We start from the raw sequence: 25795 nt of genomic DNA, 5'->3' as shown, positions 1-25795 counted from the left end.
CACGGCCGGCCTCCTCGCTCTGCGCATGTGTTATCCGCTCAGCGGTCAGGACGGCGGGTTGGAGGGCCGGCGGAACGCGGAGTTTCCCGGAAGGGAGCAAATGGGACGGGGAGGGCGGGGAAATATATGCAAGAGGGCGGGACAGAAGGCGGAAGCGCTGAAGTCAGCTGACTGGGTCTCGTGACGGCCTGGGCGGTGGCGACGCAGGCGTAGTGTAGCGCGGCGCTCAAAGCCTGGACGAAGATGGCGGCCTCCAGAGTGAGCCTCTGAGAGGCAGAGGGAGGAGGCGGAGGGGGCGGGGAGGCAGCGCCGCGGCGGCACCAGGAACCCGCGGCAGCGGAGCTACAGGGCCCCGGCGGGGGAAAGGGGAAGTGGTGAGGGGGAGGAGGCCGGAGGGCGCCTCATCCCACTCTGGACGCAGAGCCGGCGGCGGGAGGAGCTTGGGCTGGAGCCTCTCCAGCCTCCCGCGAAGGTAAAGCCGACTCCGGGCACTAGACTCTGGGACTGTGCCTTACCCGGTCCCCACGCCGCGGGGACTTGGGCGGAGGCACTCAGCAGGGAAAAGGAGGGGTGGTGCCTTGGCCGCTGCAGTCTAAAGTTGCTAAGGAAAGCAGATTACCCTCCCCCCAGGCTGCTGGTGTGGGTCCTTCGTTCGCATCCCCTCCACCCCTGGCTCTGAATGACATTTGCCCTGGCTACTGCCCTGTTCAGCCCCATCCCTCTTTTTGCCTGTTTTTCTTGGTTCTTACCCACCATGGTTCCCCACTTCCCTTAGCACATCCTTAACCCCACACACCGCTCAATCCTCTGTGGGCTCCGCCCTCGGGATTCCCTTCCAGCCTCCTGGCCAGAGCACCTTTCCTGCTGGATGCTGGCAACTCTTATTTCCTCGAGTCAGCGATCCTCCTCCTCCGTCCCGCGTAGACTTGACTTTCTTTCCTTAGCTTTGTTTCGTTTTGCTAGGAAATGAGCAGCTGCGTGGTCCCTTCTCCAGTCCCTCCCTTTTCCAAAATCAAGCTTTCCCCCAAGGCTTTTTCTTTCTGCAAGGTAGTTTATACAAGTGGTCCTTCTTGGCTGCTGTGATTTTCACCTCTGCGGCCTTTGGAGTGGGCGAAGTCGGACTTTGACGCTCAGTGAAGTGACTGTTAAAGGCATATTAGAGACTTACCACACTTAAAAGTGCTTTTAAATTACCCCGATTATAGGTGTTCATTTAACCCCTGTTGTCTTGAGATTGTTTCCTTTATCAGTTGCTGGCAAGAGTAAAATTCTCCCCCTAATACAGCGGTGGTCTTCGAAAGTAATGTTTTCTTGGTTTGCCTGTCTGCTTCTTTCCCTCTTACCCCACCCTGCTTCTCAAAAAGGAGGGCCTCTACCTGCTGCTGTTGCATCCTCTATGAAGGGCTATAAACAGTAGAGTTATTTTAATCTTTTTCGAGTAGAGTGTCCTTGAAAAGAGGTAGAATTTCAGGACTTTTTTTTTTTTTTTCTGGACCCATTCTTAGTGATTATTATTATTTTTACAATATTTCCTTTCTCACTTTATGAACTTAATAGGTTTCTAGGTTTGAACATGTTTGTGTCACTACAAAGATGCCGAAACTAAACACAAGAGTAGGAGGACTTTGGCTCTTCTTTCCTTAGGATTTGAGGAAATTGCTCACAGAATCAGGCTTTGTAGTATATTACCGGTAATTTGTGAGTCTGTGGGAATATGAAACAGGACTTGCCCCACCCCCAAAAAAATTTGTCAGTGTCCTGAAAAAACTAGATTCCACAGGTTTTTTTGTTTGTTTGTTTCTTGGAAGTGCTTTATTGTTTGACTTAACTTATAACAAAACCTTGTTCATATTTTAAATATAATCTGAAACAATCTTAAGGAGCTATATCTCAAATGTGACTTGGACTATAAATATCACAGTGCTTTCAGGGTACATTAGTCTTTGTTAAGAAAACATTGTTTGAAAACAGGAAGCAGAATGTATTAAGGGAGGAAAAAAGGAGTCAGAGCATTTTTAAGAAATAGGAATGTGCAGAACCTTAATAGAGTTTGGTTCATGGAAAATACCAGCATTTGTATTCCAGTGAGAAGCAACGGCTCTTTTTTCTAAATTCCTCTTTTTCTAAAGTGGTGATAGTTTAAAATATATGAACATCATATAGTGTTAACAGGCTTAGTTGCAAACAAAATACTTAAGCTAAAAAGTAAATTAATAAAATATATTATGTCAACAGTGAAAAAGAGTTACAGAATCATGCATTATTTGCAAGAATTTTACTTTATCCACAAATAAATGGGAGTAGGTTGCACAGGCGAACTGTCAAAGTACTGGCCTTATTAAATTTGTAAAAAGGTTGATGGTGGAGTCTGGTTCTTAGTAGATAATAAATTGGGTAAGTTTTAAGTAATCGTTTCCCAACCAGTTGTATTTGCACAGGTGACTTTGAATTTCTGTTGCACATACTTTTCCCCTGCTTCTCTGATTGAGTACGTAAAATTAGCAAAGTTAGGAACAGGACTATGCAGGTAAAGTCCAATTTTTGTAAATAATTTGCTTGCACTACTAGATCTTGGCCTTCACCATCATGATTGGTGGTGGTTAAAGGGGAGTTGTTTTCAGATATTCTTTGAGTCAGTGTTTCTCAGTCAGACCCAATAATTTATTGGGTCTTTTTTATGCCAAATTATTGTCACACCTTCTTTACTATCCTGAACTGCATCATAAATAATAGAACCACCTTCTGTGTTTGGCTCTCAGACAAAAATCAGCTTTGCTTTCACCTTTACAACAAAAGAGAAGTAGTCTAACTTCAAATTCCTTTTTTGTTTTTGAGATCAGTTGAAGAATGGAGGCCACAGAGCAAACCACTGAGAGAGGAGAGAAATAAACATGTGTGGGAAGGGGCCAGCTGTCATAAGTTTGCATTAATCTTCATCAGACACAATTGGATACTAGTAGGAAGAGTTCAGCCAGAATAGATGAGAAATTGATGAAGGCTAAGTGCACTACTTTGCAAGCTTTTTATCCACAAACTTGACTGGATATACTTCTAGAAAAGGTTGGAAAGAACCCTGGGAATTATCTGTAGACTTAGTGGTGGGAGCAGCATCTGAGCTCTTAAAGAGGGTCAAGAAACTACTCTGATTCTTTCCCTCTGTCTCTTCTGTGGAACAGAAGTTGTAATCAGTGGAGGGAAAAGGCATCCTTGCTGGTCCTGTTGGTGAATATTCATTGAACTTGGGTGAAATGAGAAAAGTGTAAGAATATTGTGCCTAGGGGTAGGGCCTTGAACCCCAAACTATAGTTAAGGAAAGTTTAGTAGAAATGAGAACATAACATCCCTGAGATCCAATCACGTAGTGTATGACTTAAACTGAAAAATCAGAACACAGACTGTATCACCCATCTCCTGACACCACATTTAAAAAGCTTTGAATAAAAGTAAACAGACTAGTATGAGAAAAGGCACAAGATTATACAAAGAGGCATGCACAAAGAATTAGCCTGATATGGGGCATAACACTGTAATCCCAGCAACTCGGAAGTCTGAGGCAGGAGGATCATAAGTTTGAGGCCTGTTTCAGCAACTTAGGTGAGGCCCTAAGCAACTTCGTGAGACCCCGTGTTGAAATGAAAAAGACTGGGGATGTGGCTTTGTGGTTCAACGCCCCTGGATTCGATTGCTGGTACCAACAAAAAAGCAGAATGAGACATTACTGTAGTAAGCCACCCCACCAGCACCATAGATAAAAGCTATTCTGATAAATAAAGCCTGTAGTACACTGAGGATAACTGTAGTAAACTCAGACCCAACCCAATTCTTAAGTAGATTAACATCATAACTGCAATAAAGGCCTCACAATAGGTTTGTCCATTTCATTTTATAGATTTTTTCACTTCAATCTACTGTCCTATACAGAATGAATAGTCTGAAGCATATAAAAAAGAGAAAGAAACTTCCAAGAGGAAGAACAGTCTTAAGAACTGCACTCAGATTACCCCAGCAGGGGTTTTAAACTATGTTGTTAAACGTTGAAACAGAAAAATGGGCAAAATGCAGAATCAGATGGGTATTTTCAACAGGGAAACTAAAAGAACACAAAAGGAAATGCTAGAAATAAAGAGATGTAGAATCTTTGGACTTAACAGATTTATCACATTTGAGGAAAGAATCACCATACTTCTAGATATGTCAGTAGAAATTAGCCAGCTGTAACACAAACATTTTTGAAAACAAAACACATTCAAGAGTTTGGGGATAACATCATCCATTGTAATACGTACATAATTGGAATCCCAGAAGAGAGAACAGAGCAAAAGAAATTTTTGAGAAGATAGAAAGTTATCCACAGTTAATGAGACAGCAAATCACAGGTCTAATAAGCTTAGAGAACATCAAAGCAGGATAAATATCTGCCCCCCCCCAAAAAAAAAACTCTATGCAAAACGTATGCATCCAAACTTAAGTAAACAAAGACCCAAGAGGATTTTTTTTTTTTTTAAATTAGAGACAGGGTCTTACTGAGTTACTTAGGGTCTCATTAAGTTGCTGAGGCTGTCTTTGAACTTGAGATACTCCTGCCTCAGTCTCTGGAGTAGCTGGGATTACAGGTGTGGGCCACAGCACCCTGCAAAGAGGAAAATCTTGAGGCTAGCCAAGCAAAAGAAACTTTAGACAGAGGAACAAAGATCAAAATTATAACAGAATGCAAACAAGACAATTGAATGACAACTGTAAGGTATTTAGAAACTATCCACTTGGAATTTATACCCAGCATAAACATCTTTTAAGAATGAAGGTAATACTGGGTGTGGTGGCACAGGTCTGTAATCCCAGCTACTCTGGAGGCTAAAGATGAAGGATAGCAAGTTCAAGGCCAGTCTGGGCAACTCAGGAAGACCCAATCTCAAAATAAAATAAAGGGCTGGGTATGTTGCTCAGTGGTAGAGTCCCTGAGGACTAAGGCCCTGGATTCAATCCCAATGTCTACCAAAAAAAAAAAAAATGTGGTGAAGTAAAGATACCTTGAAATGAAAGCTGATAAAACTTTTGCCAGTAAATCTATACTATAAGTCATGCTAAAAGAAATTACAGATTGATGAAACTTGGATCTACACAAATAAAGTAATAAAATTCATTCTTTTCTTTTTGTTTTAAAAGATTGTGTAAAAAGCATATTGTATTTTTATCTTGCAAAAACTAATGCAAAGGATAAGAGGAAGATATTGAGCATACCGTTCATAAGATTTTTACATTATACATAAAGCAGTATATTATTTGAAGGCAGGCTGGTTAACAATGTATATTTTAAGCAGAGGGCAACTAATAAAAAAGTACATATATAAAAGATGTAAATAATAAATCAGTAGCTAAGATCTATTAAATGTTCATTTAAGAAAAAGAAGCAGTAATCAGGAAACAATAGATGGAGCAAATAGAAAACAGCTGGCAAGATTTCCATTTAACTCAGTAATCACACTAGTTAAATTATCAGATTAAATCAGAAAGCAAGATCCAATTATATATTGACTACAAGAACCCTGTGAAGACATAGGTTGAGAGTAAAAATATGGAAAAGGAAATACCATGAAACAATAACCAAAAGACAGTTGTAGTGACTGAACAGGCAAAAGCTGACTTTAAGACATGTTACATTACATAATGAGACTAGGTCAATTGTCCCAAGAAGACATGGATGTAAATTTAAAATAAAAATTTTAAAAGTTTTAGAAAACAGTAGGAAATATGTTTGAGCTTTGGGTTTTTTAGGTACAACACCAAAAAACCAAACAAAAACTGGATATATTTGGCTATCAAAATAAATAATATAACTTGTATGTTAAAAAAAAACACCCTTCTGCCTGTTATATAAAATTGAAATGAAAGGAATTTATAGAATAGTTGTGCTATAACAAGATATGTGCGTTCTTTAAAATTCACTATTTTATGCAAAACAGCAATTAAAAAACACAGTTTTAAAACTAAAAAACTTACATCAGTGAAGTCACATTTTAAAAAGTTGAGAACTTAAAAACAGAAGCACTATTTTGCACATGCTAAATGGTAAAATACTTTGATAGTTGTGGCATTTGTCTGGAAAGTTTCCTTGTGGAAGGAGTCACAATGTGACATTGTGAAGTATTGGAAAGAGGATGGTAATAAGATGTAATGGAAGATTGTAACAGCATTGATGTGAATGTGTGGTTCATTGATCTCCTGAGGTGTGTGCATATTTTGTGAATTCCTAAGTTCCTAAGTGCTGTGTTCAGCTGGGTACAATTTTCTGTACTCACCTAGTGTTTCCCCGTGATTCAGGAAATATTGTATACACATGTAAAATTTGCATCATCCTCATATTGTCCAATTCTATATCAGTCCTGTTGGGATAAATTCACATTATCAAAACAGTATTATAGGGGCTGGGGTTTTAGCCCATTGGTAGAGTGCTTGCCTCCCATGCATGGGGCACTGGGTTCAATGATCAGTACCACATAAATAAATAATAAATAAATAAAAAGTATATTGTATCCATCTACAACTAAAAAAATTTTTTTTTAATTTATTTTTTTTATTGTAAACAAATGGGATACATGTTGTTTCTCTGTTTGTACATAGAGTAAAGGCATACCATTTGTGTAATCATAAATTTACATAGGGTGATGTTGGTTGATTCATTCTGTTATTTTTTCCCCTTCCCCCCACCCCTCCCATCCCTCTTTTCCCTCTATACAGTCCTTCCTTCCCCCATTCTTGCCCCCCTCCCTAACCCTCACTCTAACCCTAAAACTAACCCCTCCCACGCCCCTTTATGTATCATCATCCACTTATCAGCGAGATCATTCTTCCTTTGGTTTTTTGAGATTGGTTTATCTCACTTATCATGATATTCTCCAGCTCCATCCATTTACCTGTAAATGCCAGAATTTTATTCTATTTTATGGCTGAATAATATTTCAGTGTGTATATATACCACAGTTTTTTTATCCATTCATCTGTTGAAGGGTTGATTCCACAATCTGTTGTGAATTGAGCTGCTATAAACATTGATCTGGCTGCATCACTGTAGTGTTGCTGATTTTAAGTCCTTTGGGTATAGGCCAGGGAGTGGGATAGCTGGTCAAATGGTGGTTCCATTCCCAGTTTTCTAAGGAATCTCCATACTGCTTTCCAGAGTGGCTGCACCAATTTGCAGTCCCATCAGCAATGTATGAGTGTACCTTTTCCCCCCATATCCTCACAAACACCTATTGTTGCTTGTATTCTTGATAATCACCATTCTAATTGGGGTGGGATGAAATCTTAGTGTAGTTTTGATTTGCATTTCTCTTATTACTAGAGATGTTGAACATTTTTCCATGTATTTGTTGATATCTTGTAAATCTTCTGTGAAGTGTCTGCTCAGTTCCCTAGCCCATTTATTGATTGGGTTATTTGTATTCTTGGTGCAGTTTTTTGAGTTCTGTATAAATTCTGGAGACTAGTGCTCTATCTGAAGTGTGTGTAATAGAGATTTTCTCCCACTCTGTAGGCTCTTTCTTCACATTGTCGATTGATTCTATATTTAGAGGATCCAAACAATTCTACCAGATAACTTCTAGAACTAATGAATTTAGCGAAGTAGCAAGATATAAAATCAGCACTCAAAAATCTAATACATTTCTGTTCATAAGCGATGAATCCTCTAAAAAAGAAATTAGGAAAACTACCCCATTCACAATAGCCTCAAAAAAAAAAAAAATACTTGGGAATGAATCTAACAAAAGAAGTGAAAGACTTCTACAATGAAACTACAGAACACTAAAGAAAGAAATTATAAGAACGCCTTAGAAGATGGAAAGATCTCCCATGTTCTTGGATAGGCAGAATTAATATTGTCAATATGGCCATATTACCAAAAGTGCTATACAAATTCAATACAATTCCAATTAAAAACCCAATGATGTACCTCAGAGAACTAGATGAAACAATCATGAAATTCATTTGGAAGAATAAGAGACCCAGAATAGCCAAAGCAATCCTTAGCAGGAAGAGTAAAGCAGGAGGTATCCCAATACCAGACCTTAAACTATACTACAGAGCAATAGTAACAAAAATGGCATGGTATTGGCACCAAAATAGATAGACCAATGGTTCAGAATAGAGGACACAGATAACCCACATAAATACAGTTACCTCATACTAGACAAAGGTGCCAAAAACATACAGTGGAGAAAAGATAGCCTCTTCAACAAATGGTGCTAGGAGAACTGGAAATCCACATGCAGCTAAATGAAATTAAACCCCTCTCTCTCATCCTGTGCAGCACTCAACTCAAAATGGGTCAAGAACCTAGTCATTAGACCAGAACTGCACCAAATAGAAGAAAAAGTAGGCCCAAATCTTCATGTCGCCTTAGGTTCAGACTTCCTTCACAGGACTCCCAAAGCACAAGAAATAAAAGCAGGAATCAATAAATGGGATAGATTCAAACTAAAAAGCTTTTTCTCAGCAAAGGAAACAATCAACAATGTGAAGACAGAGACTACAGAGTGGAGTGATTCTTAATCGTGGGAACTCCTTAAGAGTCACTGATATAGGAAATACTCTTGTAAACAGTAGCTTTGACCAGTATGATCATCTTGGTAACTTAAAATAGTTACCTGTGAAAAGATTCATTTACCTGTGGTTCAGTCAATAAAGATAAACATAACTTGCTAGTAGTTCTTATCAGATGCTGTTAGCTTTGTTCAACAGTATGCATATTTGTTTTGCTTGTATTTTTATGGGCTGTTTAGGAAAATGAGTGATTTGTTAAACAAGATAAAAAATCTGAGATTTTATAGTTCCAGTGTTCTTAATGTTGCCCTTAGTTGATCCCACTGCCCAATCATTGGTCACACAATTTGCACATTGCCCAGTGTCAGTGTCTGTTTGTTGTTGATCAGTAATAGTAAAAGCAAAACACCTAAAGCAGTTTACAATAATTATTTTCTGCTCTGATTTCATCAACTACAGTTGCTAGAGCTTACTTAACAGAAGGAAGATTTTCTGTTTCCAAATTATGAATACACTAAAATTTAAACTCTTCTACAGGGGTTTCTGACTAGTATCCTTGGTCATTTAGTGTTAAGAGACTTTCCCTCAAACTTCTATTGAGGATCCAGAATGGTTTTTTTGGTGGGGTACTGGGGATTGAATTCAGGGGCACTAGACCACTGATCCACATCCCCAGCCCTATTTTGTATTTTGTTTAAGACAGGGTCTCACTGAGTTGCTTAGCTCTTGCTGAGGCTAGCTTTGAACTCGAAGATCCTCTTGTCTCTGCCTCCCGAACTGCTGGGATTACAGGTGTGTGCTACCACACCCAGACAGAATGTTTTGTATATTTCTTAAATTTCAGAGCAGATAAAGCATATTTTCCCAAAACCTTACGACTGCTGGGTTTAATTTTAAAAGTGGGATTTTCTTTTTCAAAGTTAATTTGGAAGTGTTCTGTAAGCTATAAAGCACTATAGGAGAGGTAGAAATAATAGTATTTAAGAAAGAACAAGTTGGAAACCTCTGTTACCACTATTTAGTATTGGGTGAAAGGGAAATTGTTACAATTTAAACTTCTTTTTTTTCATAATGTAAAAAAAATAGTGTTTTGATGTTAGGATGCTTACTGTAAAACTTTCTTCTAGTTATAAAATATTACAGGTTTAGGAAATTTAGTCCCTGTTTTGAATTTACTATGTAGGGAAAACAAGTTAAAACATGACTATTTAAAATTTCTTTTGCCCAGTAGGCCTGTTGACTATAATAGAGTTAGATTATTAAATGTATTCTTTGAGAGTTTATTGAAATAGTACAGTTTGTTCTTGCAAAGCCAAGTTATGCTTCAAAGATAAAATGAAATAGAAATTAGGCCTAGAAAGTTTCAAGAATGTGTACAAAGTAAAATGTGTAAATGATCAATAGCATAGATCTCAAAAAATTGCCTTAAGTGAACACATTCTGAAAACTTGCAGGTGACTATTTCAAGACTTTTTTAAATTTCAGAAAGGGAAGTGTCATAGTATATCTTCTGTAGAAAATGTTTTTTTTAAATAATAAATAAAAGTTTTATTTTAGAAATAAGAACTATATTCCCTCAAGTGAAATCAGCATACATGTTATTAAAATAGAAGAGATAGATCTCTTTTTAAACATTGCATTTGTTTTTCTGAATAGGAAAGACCAACTGTGACAGTGTTGTGAACCCGCTTCTCCCATTGAGACAGTGTTACTTCAGATTTAGGGATTGCATTTTAATTTCTCTTGCCCTTTTATTTCATGAATATACACCCAATTTTTAGTTGAAAAGGTATAATATTTTTAAACTGGGGGAAATCTCAGATTATTTTGACTTCCTTGGGTAGTAGAAGTCCTTAAAAATTAATTTTGATGTGGAAGATGATACAAAACTTCAGTATAACTTCTGGGCAATTATTTAAAGATGTGATTGTCAGTTGAAAGTTGATATTGTTGCAGCCTTCCTTATTTTCTAAGAGCATTTATCTCTGGAGGAATCTGATTCTTCAATAAGTTAACTTATTCCTTAAGGAACCTAAAATGGTCTTAAAACTTAGTTTGTGATCTGTTCATGACAGTCTTAGATTATTGTAGGCATTGTACACATTACACATACTGATTTGTTATTCATTTAGAAGGAAATACTTTGACCTATACTTGAGTTATATATTAAAATTAAAAGTTAAAAACCATTCGAGGACAGTAACCCAGGCCTATAGTCCCAACAACTCTGGAGGCTGAGGCTGAAAGAACACTTGAGCCCAGGAGTTAAAGGGCATTGTGGGCAACATAGTGAGACCTGGTCTCAGGCAAAACAAAACAACAACAAAAAACCCAAAACCCCCAACTAGGTTAAAGTTCATATGTGACAGTTTCCCCCATAAACAGCACATTGTGTCTAAAATTAGTTGGAGCTTTTTAGGTGGGCTATATGGCCTGCCCAAGTTGGAACTTTTTAATCTGGGTAAATGTTAATATTCTGTTAGGCATTTATGGTTTTTACCTTTTATTTTAAAAAGTACTGACCTACTGATGTGATTTACTCAGACTTGAATGCAGTTGTGAACAAAATTAGATTTTTAAGATGGATTTAATTTGCCTTAGAAATAGTTCTCCTTGCCTGCATTTTTGTAAGATACAGCTGTATGAGGAAGTTTTACCTTCATAAGTTAGTTCCTGACAGTGAATATCTACCATATTTTTTGGTGTTATTTCAGTCTACTAGGTAGACAGTCTTTCCATTGTAGGACAATTTAATCAGAAAAGAAAGTCAGGCTCATAGTTTTCCCTCATCATGTTAGCGAAATTTTCATCTATAGCCAACTTGAAAGAACTTTACAGGAGGCATTCACATCCTACCTCCAGGATTTTCAGGGGTTGTTTTGTTTTGTGTTGTGTTGTGTGGTGTGGTGGGTTGAACCCAGAGTTGCTTAACTATTAGACTACATCCCCAACCCTTGTAATTTTTTATTTTGAAACAGGGTCTCACGAGTTAGTGTCTTCCTAAGTTGCTGAGGCTGACTTTGAACTTGTGATCCTCCTGCATCAGCCTCCTGAGTCATTGAATTATAGGTGTGTGCCATCATGCCTGGCAAGATTTTCAAATTAATATTTTAGAGTACTTGATTTATCACAGATCTGACCATCTGTCCATCCATCAGTCCATCTTATTTTTTTGATGCATTTCAAGAAAAACTGACGTTTTTTTAATTCATTACTTGAGAGAAGAATAAATTCCATTCTTAAGTTTTAGACTGAGAAAATTAGTATTTCACCTGTCTGCAAGTTATTTGTATAAAAATTTTATTTCAGTTGATCATACAAAACATATGAGTACATACTTTAAACATATGAGTAGCCTTGTTTAATGTCAGTTCCTTTGTGCGCTACTGTGTTTTTGTGAATGTCTTCATCCCCAGTTAAATGAGGCTTGTTTGAGTTTATTTAACACAAGCCACAGGCATATACTTAATTTTGCTAGGTGAGCAAATTCTTTTGCTTACAACTGACTAATCTGTCCCAGACTCTGTCCATCCTACTTCATCCTACTTTTGTTCTTAGTGTCAGTTTGATGTAGGCTTCTGCTTAATGGACTCTCAAGTCCTTTGGTTTTGTGTCAAAATCATGTATCTTCTAAAAGATCATTCCAATTTTATCCATAAGTGATTGTTAATGGTTGTCAGCATTGCTGCCAGTAATAAATGGGAGAATGCGAGAACATTGTTATTCGAAAGCACGAAGCAATGGAATTCATTGAAGAAGGTGAATCTAGCCAAAATGCCTCTGTTGACCTGAATTCATCATTTTAACCCTTAGTACAATTCTCCCAAAAGAACAAACAGAAATTTCAAAAAAGTTCTGGTGGTAGTTTAATATTAGGTATATAAATTTAAAAAGTGAAACAAACTTGAAAAAAATTGGAGTTGCTTTCAGTGCAATTTAGTAACAAAGGGCCTGTAAACTTAAGTTTTTTCCTCATGAAAAAGAAGTGTGGATTTTGAGGATTTAAAGTGAGACATTATTACAGGAATGAAGATGATTGAAATTTAAGTGATGATAATTCTAGCAGATAAATTCTTGCTAATTTGAGTATCCTCCAACAACTGGCAGAGTGGCAAATGCTGATGACAAAACTGCTACCGGGCTCTCATTCCACAATTTATACATTCTTTAGTTGGACAGCTGTTATTTATAGCATGTGCCTATAATGACTGCTAGTGATTACCAACCTGATGATTGAGCTTCTTAATACTACTAGAAATGCTACAGATTTTCTGTATGAAAAATGAAAATCATTAAGAGTTTTTGCCTATAACATTGATATTTATACCTCTTTTAACATGTATTAAAATTTTTAAGTGTTTTCAAAAGTTTATATTGACTGAAGATTAAATTTATTTTATGGAGTGAAGTCTTTTTTTCCCTGAAAGTTTCCTCAGATCTTAGTTAATAGACATCAAACAAATTTTAAAATATTAGGTTAGATACAGGTAAGGAAAACATTTCCACTACTTGAAATTCCAAGTACCTGGTAAAAATGTAGTAGACAAGATTGAACTGTAATATTTTGTAAATAGAGTTGAAAATAAGAGAAGCTTAAGTGTTAGGTTGTAGTTGACTTAGATCGTTTTTAAAATTTTTATCATGAGTTCCTTGGTTTGTCTTATCTACATTTCTTTTTCAAAATCTTTTCCACAAAAGATAAGTTGTAGAAAATAAACTAATAAAATGACACCCTCATGTATGCTATCCAGTTTAAGAAATAGCTTTGGCCAGTAGCAGTGGTACCCGCTTGTAATCCTAGCAGCTCAGAAGGCTGAGGCAGGAGGATCACAGTTCAAAGCCAGCCTCAGCAAAATCAAGGCGTTAAGCAACTCAGTGAGACCCTGACTCTAAATAAAATATAAAATAGGACTGGGGATGTGGCTCAGTGGATGAGTGCCCCTGAGTTCAAGCCACAGTACCCACCCACCTCCATAAAAAAAGTTTTTGTTGTTGTTGTTATTTTTGGCGGTGCTGGGGATTGAACCCAGGGCCTTGTGCTTGACAGGCAAGCACTCTACAGACTGAGCTATATCCCCAGCCCAAAAGTATGATTATTTTTATCTTTCAGTTGTATTGGACCTTTATTTTATTTATTTGTATGTGGTACTGAGAATTGAACCCAGTGCTAGGCAATCAGTCTACCACTGAGCCCAAACCCAGCACTGTTTAGTTATTTTTGAATCATTAAGTAGTAACTGAATGCTGATGAAATAAGTAAAATACTGTATTTTGAAGGTAGAAATTCTAGGTGATATACAGTACTTTCTACTTATCCACAGGAAATATGTTCCAAGACCCCATGTGGGTAGAGGAAATTGCTAATTAGCACTGAACCCTCTATATGCTGATTTTTTCCTGTGTAGAATACACACATTTAATGCCTTTTCCATCTGAACTAATTACTTATCACTCACTGTGGCCCTAACTTTTGTAGTTTGAAATGCAACTGTAAAACTATCATGAATTTATTTTTCCTTCTAAACAATTTCATGGATGTAAGATTCATTTTTACTGTAGATCTTAGCATCCTTATGTACTTTTTATTTCCTTATTGAGAACTTTTACTCTTTCACTTAATGGAAGCACTTTATGACTTTTCTCTGGCAAGTGCAAATTGCCAGGACCACTACTCTTGTACTTTGGGTCCGTTAAGTAAAATTAGGTTTACTTAAACACAAGCCGTGCAGTCTGTTTGATAACTTGATTGACCTTTGACCATCAATATGAGTGACTAATGGGACCAGTAGTATATATAGCTTGCATGTGTTGGACAAAGGAATGTTTGACATCGGGGCAAGACAGAGTGAGGTAGCGCCATATTTCATCATGCTACTCAGAACACTGTGCAATTTAGATCTTATGAATTGTTTACTTTTGGAATTTTCCACTTAATATTTTTGGATCATGGTTGACTATGGTTGACCACAGGTAACTGAAACAGCAGACAGGCAGGGTTACTGTACATTAAATAGAAGGATTGGAATTAACAAAAGATTTAGGCAGAATCAAGTAATAGACAAATTCAAGTAATTTAATATATCTTCTCCTTCCAAATTCCATAAAAGATTTAGGTATCTGTAAGTTCTTGAAAATAAAAGAAAAAATATTAGAAATTACCCCAAATAACTGTTGTATATCTGGGGGGGTAGTGTGTTTAAAATAGTCATTTTTAAGTACTATTAGTCAATATTTTTAAGTATTTGTTCTAAGTCAAGTAATGTATTAACTCCTTTATTTGAATTAACTAATTTAGTTCCCACCAAAACTCTTTGGTACAATTATTGTCACTGTTATTTTATAGATGACTGTGATTAAAGAATAAGCTTTTGTTTGAAGTCACACAGCTACTTAATAGCAGCTATTACTTGTCTATCTTTGACCATAAGTAATATTTTTTAAATTTACCATCTTTTTAAAAAGATTTTTAAGATTTACCATCTTTACCTTGGTGATAAATTATTAAAATTACTTTGTGTGTAAAAATAGCTGCTTGTGCTTATTGTTAACATGTTGTGTGTGGACTAGCTGCTCTGGGATTTGTGCTGCAGGCAGGTAGCTATCAGAGTCTTCCTAAATTAAATCACTTGACCCCTGTACTCAGAGGGCTTCTAGACTTGCCTTCACTCATTTTTCTAGTGGTTCTCTTGAAATTGCCTCAGCTCTCAGTCTGAATGATATGTAGGCAGTAAAGAATATCAACCTACTTTTATGCTTTTTTCTGTTCTTTGCGAATTGCCTCTTCAGTTATTTAGTGAGTTAGTGAGTTCAGTGTATCTAAAAGTATCCTCATAGTCTGAAAGAATTAATGCAGTTTCCAGGCCAGTTGCCATGTCATTGAATGTAGTGACTTTATCAAAAAGTAGTTGAGATTTTCCTGAGAATAGACTAACTTGAAACTTTGGAGAGGTTAATATTATACTGCTGGGAAATAGATCTCAGCCTCAGATCCATTAGTCTGAGTTTTTAAAAAACTGAATGTTGGTTAAAATAGCATTTTTGTACTAATTCTCTATGGAGAATATCCTGAAATCATATGTTAGTAATAAATTTGTGTTGTTACATGTTTAATTTGAATATTTTATTTAAAAAAAAAAAGCATACCCATAGATGGAGATACTTTACAGGTTTATTTATAGATGTCAGAGTATTTTAGCTTTGGAAACTTCATTTTTCTTTTAGTTCTTTGCCCTGAATTGTGTATGGTTATTTTCCTTGTTTGAAATAGTGGATTTCAAAGTTATTTGTAACAGGTGCCTGATCATCTCTCAGATATAGACTTGAAAATAGTTCAAAATTATTCCAGGAATGTACTGTCCAATGATAAATCTAATTACATGATCAGAATTGATTTTGATTTCTTGAAGTTCAGGGAATGTATTAAAACTTAGGTAAAGTGCATGGAATGTGGAATTAGGCAGTTCGGTGCAAAGCCTGGCCCAGTCATTTAACTAGCTGTGTAACCTTGAACAGGTGATTTAATTTCTCTAACTCTGAGTTTCATGTCAGTAAAATAGGAATCATTATACCTGCAACCAGTGTTGTTTTGAGAATAACAGCAGGATAAATGCCTAGCCAAATCACTAACACATGATAAGTACTCAATAAAAATTAGTAGTTGTACAATTTTAGAATATGTCATAAATCTTCAGATTAGGATAATCTTGCCTCCCTAGCTTTTGATTGCATTTAATGATGATCCAAAGTGGAAAAGCAGTACCATTTCCATTTGGAGACTATGCAGTCACTAGTAATAGCCTTTTATTATCTCATTTATAAGGGTGACTTGGTTACTTTGATGGGTGTCTCAAGCCTCCCCTGCCTGTCAAATATATCCCTATCTGTGACTGAAGGCAAGCTTTTCAGGTAGAGGAGCAGTTTTCTTCCATAAAGAGCATTTCTGGTTTACTTGCTTTTAAAAAAATTCATAAGTAGATGCAAAATAGCAATATCACTGGTTGCCTCTTAAAGTACTAGAAATAGAAAATTATCAGGTGTGCTGAAATTGGCCTTAGGATCATCTGGTAACCCAAAGTGAAGTACTTCTTTAATCCTTTTTGTATTTTTCTGTCACTGTTCTCATCTGCATCAGCAATATAGTATTTCTTTTGAAAGGAGTGTGGTTAACAGTTTACTTTTATATTCCTATGTTACATCTTCTCTCCCTTTCTTCTTTTATCTATTCTTACCTAAGAACTCGCTGAAGTTTGGTATTTTCATCTCTCCCAAGTTCACAGGTCTCCAAAAGGTATGATTAAACTTGTTTTAATTTCCCTCCCAAAATGTCCATTTGCGTTGTATATTCCAGTCATACCTAGATGTCAGTGATACCCATGAATTCATTCTTCAGCTGTATTCTTTAAAAAAACAAAGTCTTAAATTTGTTTTGTTATTAACTATGAAATTGTTTTGCATTTATTCTTCCTTAAGGATTTATGAGTGATCTCCTGTGGCCTAGATTCTTTATGGTCATTTAAAAATCTTTATCATTTTTCTCTACTTTTCATTTTAATTTTAAAGTCTCTTAATATCGGCCAGTATCTACTTGAACATAGTTCCTTCTCAGTTTGCCCAAGAAAAGACCTTACTGCAGAGTCAGTCATTCTGATATCTAATAGACTAGGAATCCAACTTGCTACTTGTCACTATCAGCCATTCATCTTTTCTGTGCTTACTTTTTATTGTTCTAAACTTCAGTTATAATATTAAGGAAAAAAATTTGTTCACCTGTATATTTTACTTTTTTGGTAAATTCTCAGACTTCCCAGATTTCTAGTCAGCAGAGTCATTTAATGTAAGTGATTGAGAGAGAAGGGATGTTTTCTGGGTTTAATAAATCTCTAGGTCATCTCAGATACAAAATCCAGAAATAAACAAAACACCACACCAGCTGGTCAGGACTACATTCAGCTGTCTCCATACTCCTTAGCAGGAAGATGTCAGTTGTCTGGTAAATTTCTTCTTTCTGATATAACAATAAAGTTTTCTTTAAATCTGGTGTTTGTGGTTCTTTTTGTTATTCCTCAGAACATGAATTAATTTTGCTTTTCTAGAAGATTAAGAAAAGCCCTATTGAGGTGAACCTGATAGAGCAAGTTTGAAGTGGACATCAGAATTGCCCATGAGATTGATGCATTTCATTCATTCTCTCAGATATTTACTGAGTGCCTGTTTTGTGTCAGACACATTCTTAGAGCCTCTGTATATATATTAGTGAACTAAACAAAATACCTCTCTCTGACATTCTGATAGGATTAGATGAATAATAAGCATGAATATGAAAGGTACTACAGGATGGGAGGAAGCAGAGTCAAAGGGAATAGGAAGTAGAATGAGCAGGGTGATAACAAGTTAAACACCATGGATAGGGTAGGTCTCATAAAAGTCACATTTGAACTTGATTTGAAGGAGAGGAAGTTATGAGCCATATTAATATCTGAGGGATGAGCAGTATTCTTTGTTGAATAGAAAGACTCTAGTTAACTGGTAGTCCGAAAACAAATAGGAGGAATGAGGAAAACAATTTCAAAATAGGGATTTCTTTAAAAATGTTTTTACCCCTCAAGCATATACCCAAAGAAATGAAAATATGTCTACACATGTTCACAACAGTTTTTTTTATAACAATTAAAAGAAACAATGTATATGTTAATCAACTGATGAATAAAAAGCATGTGGTGTGTCCATATTATAGAATATTATTGGCAGCATGGCCAGCATAGGTGAATCTACAGTAACAGAAAGGAGATGAGTGACTGTCAGGTGCTGAGGGTGAGGAAGACTAGGGGAAGTGACAGCTGACTGTTTTTTACTGGGGTGATGAAAGTGTTCTAGAAATGGTGATGACTGCAGAACTCCGAATATACTAAAAACAACTGAATTAGTGAACTTATGTTGTGTGAATTATATCTTAACTGTTCTATAAATGCTTGTGAATGAAAATTTTCTTCTAATTATGAAAGGAATACTTGACTTTAAAAAGTCAGCTTGTAAAAATGTAGACCAAACTTAAGTTAGCCATAATTCTAGTCATTTTATTTGCACAAACACTTTGGTATGTATGCTACAATATTTTTTAGTGCATTTTTAATTAAGACCTAGGAAGTTGCCAAGCCACAAAAGCAACCAGTTAATATATTCATTTTTAAATTTTATTCAAAATAAATGAGGTAATGTTTTGAAAATTTATCATCAATCTTTCATTAGTAGCCATCCCAACAAATTATCCTGTAAAATAAACTCAATTTGAATTTCTTTCATGAAATAAATGGGTTCTGGATTTTATGCATGAAGTTAATCAGATTCTGGATTTTATAGACTTGACTTCATGTGGCTTTAGGAAGCTCATTCCTCGTGTGATTCATCACACAAGTTCAACAGCCTTTATCTTCTACATCTTGTTCCACCAGACTCCACAAACCAAACTACTATAAGTTTCTGAACACTTAATTTCAATTTCCTTTCTTATGTTGATTTGACCTGGTAAAAACAGTTTGCAAGTACACTTTGATAGTTCTGTCCTACTATATTCATAAAATGGAATGAATACCTTGTAGCCTTAAAAACAGTTTTCTCCAACAATATTTAATTCCATGGGGAAAGGTTATTTTGTGAAAACAGTTTGAACAATACAAATGACAATCTGTTTTGTTTTAAAAAACATGAGTTTTGTAAATGTAAGGAGAGAGAATGGAATGATTGCCTTTGGATGCAAGAAGGAAAGATGACATACTTTATGAACATTTTAGATTAGTTACTATGGACTTGCATTACTTTTATAATGAGAATTATTAGTTTTAAATTCTTATTTATAAAAGGTGACAGGGACAGCAAAGTAGCTTGCTGAGCAGAAATCTTTTGGAATTGTTTTGACATTTGGGAAACATTTTTAGGTGCTCTTCATGAGTCGCATTATTTTGCAATGTGAGATTCAAAGATTCATTTTTGTTAACTGACATTTTTTATTAGATCCCTTACACTCAGGATGTTGATCAAGGGCAGTTCTTGTCCTTAAGAAACCCAGTCCAGTGGGTGACAACTGACAAGACAACAATAAAAAAAGCTGTAAGAACACTGAACATACCACTAACCTTTAAACATCTTATGATCTTGTAGAGCTTTGAAAGTGAGAGAGAGAGATCATAGCTTTGGTGTGGGACATTCAGGAAAAATGAAGAATACATAATGTTGCATTAAGGATACCAATACTTTATCTTTCAGGTTTCAGCACAAAATGAACATAATTAGGGAAAATAAGGATTTGGCATGTTTCTACACAACAAAACATTCATGGAGGGGAAAGTAAGTATTCCTTTTGGTTTTATTTTTCTGTGCTTCTGTAAAATATCATTTCAAACATTAGCGTTTTGATATCTTGAATAGTACTGCACAGCTCAATTTCCTATTCAGTTCTCTTCTAAAAAGCATATGTGCACATTTTAAAAGCAAACGCTACATTTAGAATAAGTTATTGTTCTTTTTTCTTTTGATATTTCTAGTTTTCTGTATCTGTCTTGAGAAGGAGTTTTTTAAAGAATTGAAACAGTTAAGAAGAATGTAGACTAGTTAGCCACTCTCTTTGCTGCTATCATTTAATTTTGAGGTTATACAGTAGTGACAGTGTTAACTCTACAGTTACATTGCCAGAGTCTAACCTGTGTGTAATCAAGACATTTTTCATATCCATTTGATTCTCATAGGAAATATGTCATTAATTCTAGTGATGTTTGTAAAAGTATTTTTAAGTGAAATGAAATTTAAAAATTGGATTTGGGTCTTCCCCCCCCCCCTTAAGGTGTTGATCATATTGTTTGGTAGCTTTCTTAGGTAAAGGTATAAATGTTACTGTTTCTTTTCTGCAAAATGGATGGTAATTCCTTCACCTCAGATTGTTGTAAAGATTAACTGAAGAGATACTGAACATATGAAGGTATTTAAATTTTGCCCTAAGCAAAATGAGTACTCAGTGAGTGGCATCTTGTTGACCTTCGCAAAAGCAGTTTAGTCTCTGGTCCTCTTGAGTGCTAATGAGTAAAGTGAGTATGTCACATACATGGACATAGGTGACCACATTATTCTAAATTGGGTCTCAAGATAAAAGGGACACATGCAAAAAAACAATGGCTTTTGTTCTTATTCTTTTCATTTTGTAGTTAGAAAATGTGGCAACTTTTGGGATGGTGCAACATTTGAACTCCGTAGAGTTTTTTGTTTGCATTAGCAAACTGACTATAATTTTGAAAATTCCGAATTGTTTGATTTTGTTTTCTTTTAGTAGCTCAATTGTAAAATCTTCTAAATTGGCATAGTTATTACCCTTGTAGAATACTTATTTCTAATATTTTTCCCCAGATAGTTTCATTGAGCAAAGTTAGAAAATCGCCATATCCAGGGTAATATGAGTCATTTCTTTCTTTGAATCAGAGTTGAAGAAAATTGTATGTTTAAATGATTCTTATTTCTTCTCAAGTGGTAGATTGCTCTGGTCATCATAACTTATGTTTTTAATATCATCATAGCATACTCATCCATTAATTCTAAAGAACAAACTTATTGCAATATTTTATGCTTTGTGAGCTTACCAGTAATTGTAATCATCTGGAAATTAGAGAGTAGTGACTAAGACAATTCTCTTTTATTTCCCCTTTTTTTTTTTTTTGATAAAAATTTGGAGCACAACTATTTCTGTGCTTCTAGCACAATTCCTTTCCTCTATTCACACCTTGACATTTTTTTTTGTTGTTTTTAATCACAGCTTTAGGATACAATTTGCATACCATAAACTTGCCCTTTAAATGTATACAATTCAGTGATTTTTTAGCATATTTATAGAATTGTGAACCATCACCACTAACTCTTTTTAGAACACTTTCATCACCCAAAAAATACTTCCTCTAAAAACTGCTTAAGAGAATAGTCTTTACTCCCTTTTCCCTCCTCTTCTCCGCAGTTGGCAGGCACTAAACTAGTTTCTATCTCTGGATTTGCCTATTTGGAACATCCCATGTAAATGGAATGGTACAAAATGTGGTCTTTTGTGACTGGCTTTTTCCACTTAATATTTTCAAGTTTCATCCCCCCCTCGCATATGCCAGTATTTCATTTCTTTTTATTGTCAAATAATATTCTGCTGTATGGATATACCACATTTTGTTTGTACATTATCTGTGATGGACATTTGTGTGTGTACATTTTTTACTATTATGAATAATGCTTCTATGAACATTCATGTACAAGTTTTTGGTTGAATCTATTATTTTCATTTTTCTTGAGTATAATACCAAGGAGTGGGCTATCTGATTTAACTTTTTGAGAAATAACCAAACTGCTTTTACATTCCCTTTAACATATAAGAGTTCCAATTGTTCTTCATTATTGCCAGTACATATTATTGCCTTTAAACAAAACAAAACAAAACAAAAACTTAGCCATCCTACCGGATATGAAGTAGTAGCTCATGTTTTTTTTTTTATTTTAATTTTCCTAATGACTATGACATTGAGTATCTTTTCATGTGCTTATTGGGTGTTTTTATATCTTTTATAAATTTCTGTTCACATCATTTACCCATTTTTTAAACATTTTCCATTGTTTTCTATAAGAATTTATGTGTTCTGAATACAAATTCCTTATCAGATATGTGATTTGTATCTCCAATTGTACAGATTGTCCTTTCACTTTTTTTCTTTATTTTTATTTATTTGTTTGTTTTTTGCAATGGGTTCTCATTATATTGATCTGTGTAGTCTTGAATTCCTGGGCACAAGTGATCCTCCTACCTCAACTTCCCAAGTAGCTGGGACTACAGGGTCCACCACTATGCCTGACCTTCACTTACTTGATGGTATTCTGTGAAGCACAAAGTTTTTAATTTTGATGAAATGTAATTTATTTATTTATTTTTAAACGCTTGTGACTTTGGTGTCATATCTGAGAAGCCATATCTAATCTGGAGTCACAAAGTTTTAGTCTTGTGTTTTCTTCTAAGAGTTTTGTAGTTTTAATTTTGAGTTAATTTTTGTATATGGTATGAAGTTAGGATCCAAATTTATTTCACTAATAAAATACATATGGGAAAGTACATGTATATCTGTGGGAGTTGATGAATTGTACCATGAGTGTGGCTGACACCCACCTCCCCAGTCAGGACCTGCAGCATCCCCAGCACTATGGAATCACACACATACCCTAACTGACCTGCTTGCTCCACCCCTAAGGTGACCTTGACCATGGCTTTTGTTATTACCATGACCTCACACCACTAAAGAACGGTTTTGTCTTTCCTGGTTTTGAATGTCTTAAGGATGGGACCATACAAAATTTAAAAGAAAAATACCCCTCCCACATTCATTTCACATAATTTAATTGTATGAGTATCATTTGGTGAAAAGACTATTCTTTACCCATTGAATTGTTTGGACAGTCTGTAAAAAATCATTAACCATAAATATAAGTATTTATTTCTGGACTCCTAATTTTCTTCCATTGATCCTATAGCCTATCTATGCCAGTACTATACTGCCTTGGTTACTATAACTTTGTACTATTTTGGAAAAGGGAAGTATGAGTCTGTAACTTGGTTATTTTTTTCAAGATTATTTCAGCATTCTGTCTTAATTCATTTCCTTATGAATTTTAGAGTGAGTTAATTTTGCTAAAAAGAGAGCTGGAATTTGAATAGGGATTGTATTGAATCAATTGTTTATCAATTATGGGGTATTTCTACCTCTATAGATGAACTCTTCTGAAATACGAACAGGGAATGTTTCCACTTATTTGGATATTTTAAAATTTCTCTCAACAATGTTTTGTTATTTTCAGTATACACCTTGAATCTTTTAACTTTCTAGAAGAGTCTATGCTTTCCACATATTAAAGTTATTTCATTGGGTTGTGTACATTATTATGTGGCACTGAAACTTTTATTATATTTGTCTATTTTATGTTGCCAATTTTAATCTAGGTTTAAAGTATTGTCAACAATGTTAATGTAAAGAATAAATGACCAACATTAAAATCATTCTGTTGTTTCAGAGTAGCCAATTGAATTATCTCTATAGAAATATTTTATACACAACAAATTTTGCATGTGCTTTTGGGGACTCAGGACTTCAGTTCTAAGAAACCCCATGACCACCTATGTTTCTGACCCAGTCCTGACATTTCAGAAAAGTATTATTGATGGTGGCAGTGAGATGAATACATATTTTTCTTTCTCTTCATATGCCTAAATTAAAGATAACCTCCAGATATTCTCACTAAAGAAGTATGTTATACATTCCTGTCACCTTTGTTGTAGTTTCCATTATGCCCCACATTCCTTCATTAATGCAGGTCTATCACCATCAATCAGTAGAAGTTCTCTTGGTTTGCAGAGTAGCTTTTCTTCTACCTTGTTTTTCAGCCTTGCACAGTATATACATAATTTAATTAGGTCTTCATTCTGAGAAAAGTAAGATGGGAGAGTAGACTTCATGAGGGAGGAAAGCACTTTTCTTTCACAGAAGAGCAAAGTTTCCTTTTTGGCCTAAGCAAGCCATTTCAGACAGGAAGGAAGGTGCAGATGTTTCAGTTAAAGCAGAAGTACGGATTCACTATGGAAAACTTCATGGTAATGTAAGTCCTTAGATTTTTCTGGATGGAAATTACAAGTAAAATCTATTTGTGGATCAATTTAATATTTTTATACATTAGTTGCAGAAAATGTTGAATAGCATTTTAGTATTCAGATAGGATTTTAATCATAATACATTAAGATATATGGTGATTAGTCTATGAAATTTAGTGACAGGTGTTCACTATATTCAAAGACACTATATTCAAAGACACACACAATGTCCTGTAATTAGATACAGGACATTGAGAGAAGAATTGATGGAAAGTGAAGTTAGTGAATTTCTGACACTTTTCTATAAAAATTAGAAAGAGTATAAGAGAAGAGATCCCCTTTCTCTTTGGCTACCTCGCATTTACACACCTCACTAATTCTAATAACCCTGGGAATCCTGAGAGGTTTTACTCCTGTTTTGTCCTAGCTCTTGACCCTGCCAGCCTCTAAACAAAGCTCAGAAGAGTGTGACTTAAATTCTCTTTTTGTTATTGTTGTATAACTCTCTGTGACTATTATCAGGCTATCTGGAATTTGAACATCTTCCATACAGAAGTACAAATTGGATCATATCTTTATGAGAATCTTAGAGTTGGAAAAATATGAACATTGTATCCAGAATTTGAGTTCTTTAAATACTGTCACTTCATGAAACACCCCTTGTTTCTTCTTAGAGAGGCAGGGCATCTTTCTCACTGAGTTATTAGGACAGATATTTTCAGAGTGTGTCCTATCACTATTTTTTTTTTTTTCTTTTCTGAGGAGTTACAGCTTCTGATATGAATGAGCTGTCTTAGGTGAAAGTAGCCATTGACTAGAATCATGTACCCATGTATTCTGGTGATACAGTCAGATGAATGACAATTTGCCCTATCATTTTGTTCTGAGTTTTAAACATGAATTTACTAAAGCAATAATGACTACTTAAAACAAAATAATATGCATTATAATTAATTCACTTATTCTGTTGGAGTTTTGGAATCTCCTCCCCCTTCCCACTATTAGTCATCTAGCAGTGGGAACAGCTAACACATTTTGACTGTTTACTTACACACTAGGCACTGAAGTGCCAAGCGCTTTACAGGGATTATTTGTTTTAAGTAATTATATGTGTCAGCTACATCTTTCACTTGGGGAGACTGAAACTTAAAGACACTAATCAAGTTATCAGAGACTACATAATGGGTGAGAATTTCAGGGAGTATGACCCCAGAGGTGGTGGGCTTAACCCTCAGCTGTGGTGCCTCCTTTAGTAGTGCTCACCATTGAGCTCCTAACTCTTTGTGAAAACTTCTAGTTGTCTTTAATTTTATTACTAGGTGGACTGAAATTGTAGTTCAAGTAACTGGATTTTCAAAACCTTGAATAATAAAAGGAAAAATCCTCTTAAGTTCTATGAGGATCCTAAAGACTTTGAGAAGTTGATGGCCAAAACTTATCTTTAAATGGTTGATGGAAAAAAAAATGGTTGATGGAACTAGGGTGTTCATCCTAGGAAAAAGGAGTCAAATTGAACATCTGATCGAAGGAAGAATTAGGTAAGCTTTATGTGAAGCTGAAGAGTTTGGATCAGAAGGTTAAATTTGTGGTGAATTATGTATCAGTTTAGTT

The 25795-nt window shown here is 35.5% G+C and overlaps 1 protein-coding gene across 1 annotated transcript in view; it reads left to right on the top strand.

The window, feature by feature from the left end:
* Nucleotides 1–319: 319 nt before the first annotated feature.
* Dnajc13 (DnaJ heat shock protein family (Hsp40) member C13) overlaps nt 320–25795 on the top strand; it is a 120452-nt gene continuing 94976 nt past the window's right edge. The window contains exons 1-2 of the mRNA XM_047563839.1: nt 320–472; nt 19798–19878. Coding sequence (XP_047419795.1) covers nt 19811–19878 — 68 coding nt within the window. The 5' untranslated portion in view covers nt 320–472; nt 19798–19810. The remainder of the gene's footprint in view (nt 473–19797; nt 19879–25795) is intronic.

Source organism: Sciurus carolinensis, chromosome 9 (genome assembly GCF_902686445.1).
Source record: "Sciurus carolinensis chromosome 9, mSciCar1.2, whole genome shotgun sequence".
Taxonomy (NCBI): domain Eukaryota; kingdom Metazoa; phylum Chordata; class Mammalia; order Rodentia; family Sciuridae; genus Sciurus; species Sciurus carolinensis.
Note: the sequence above shows the minus strand (reverse complement) of the source record. Positions and strands in the feature narration are given on the sequence as shown.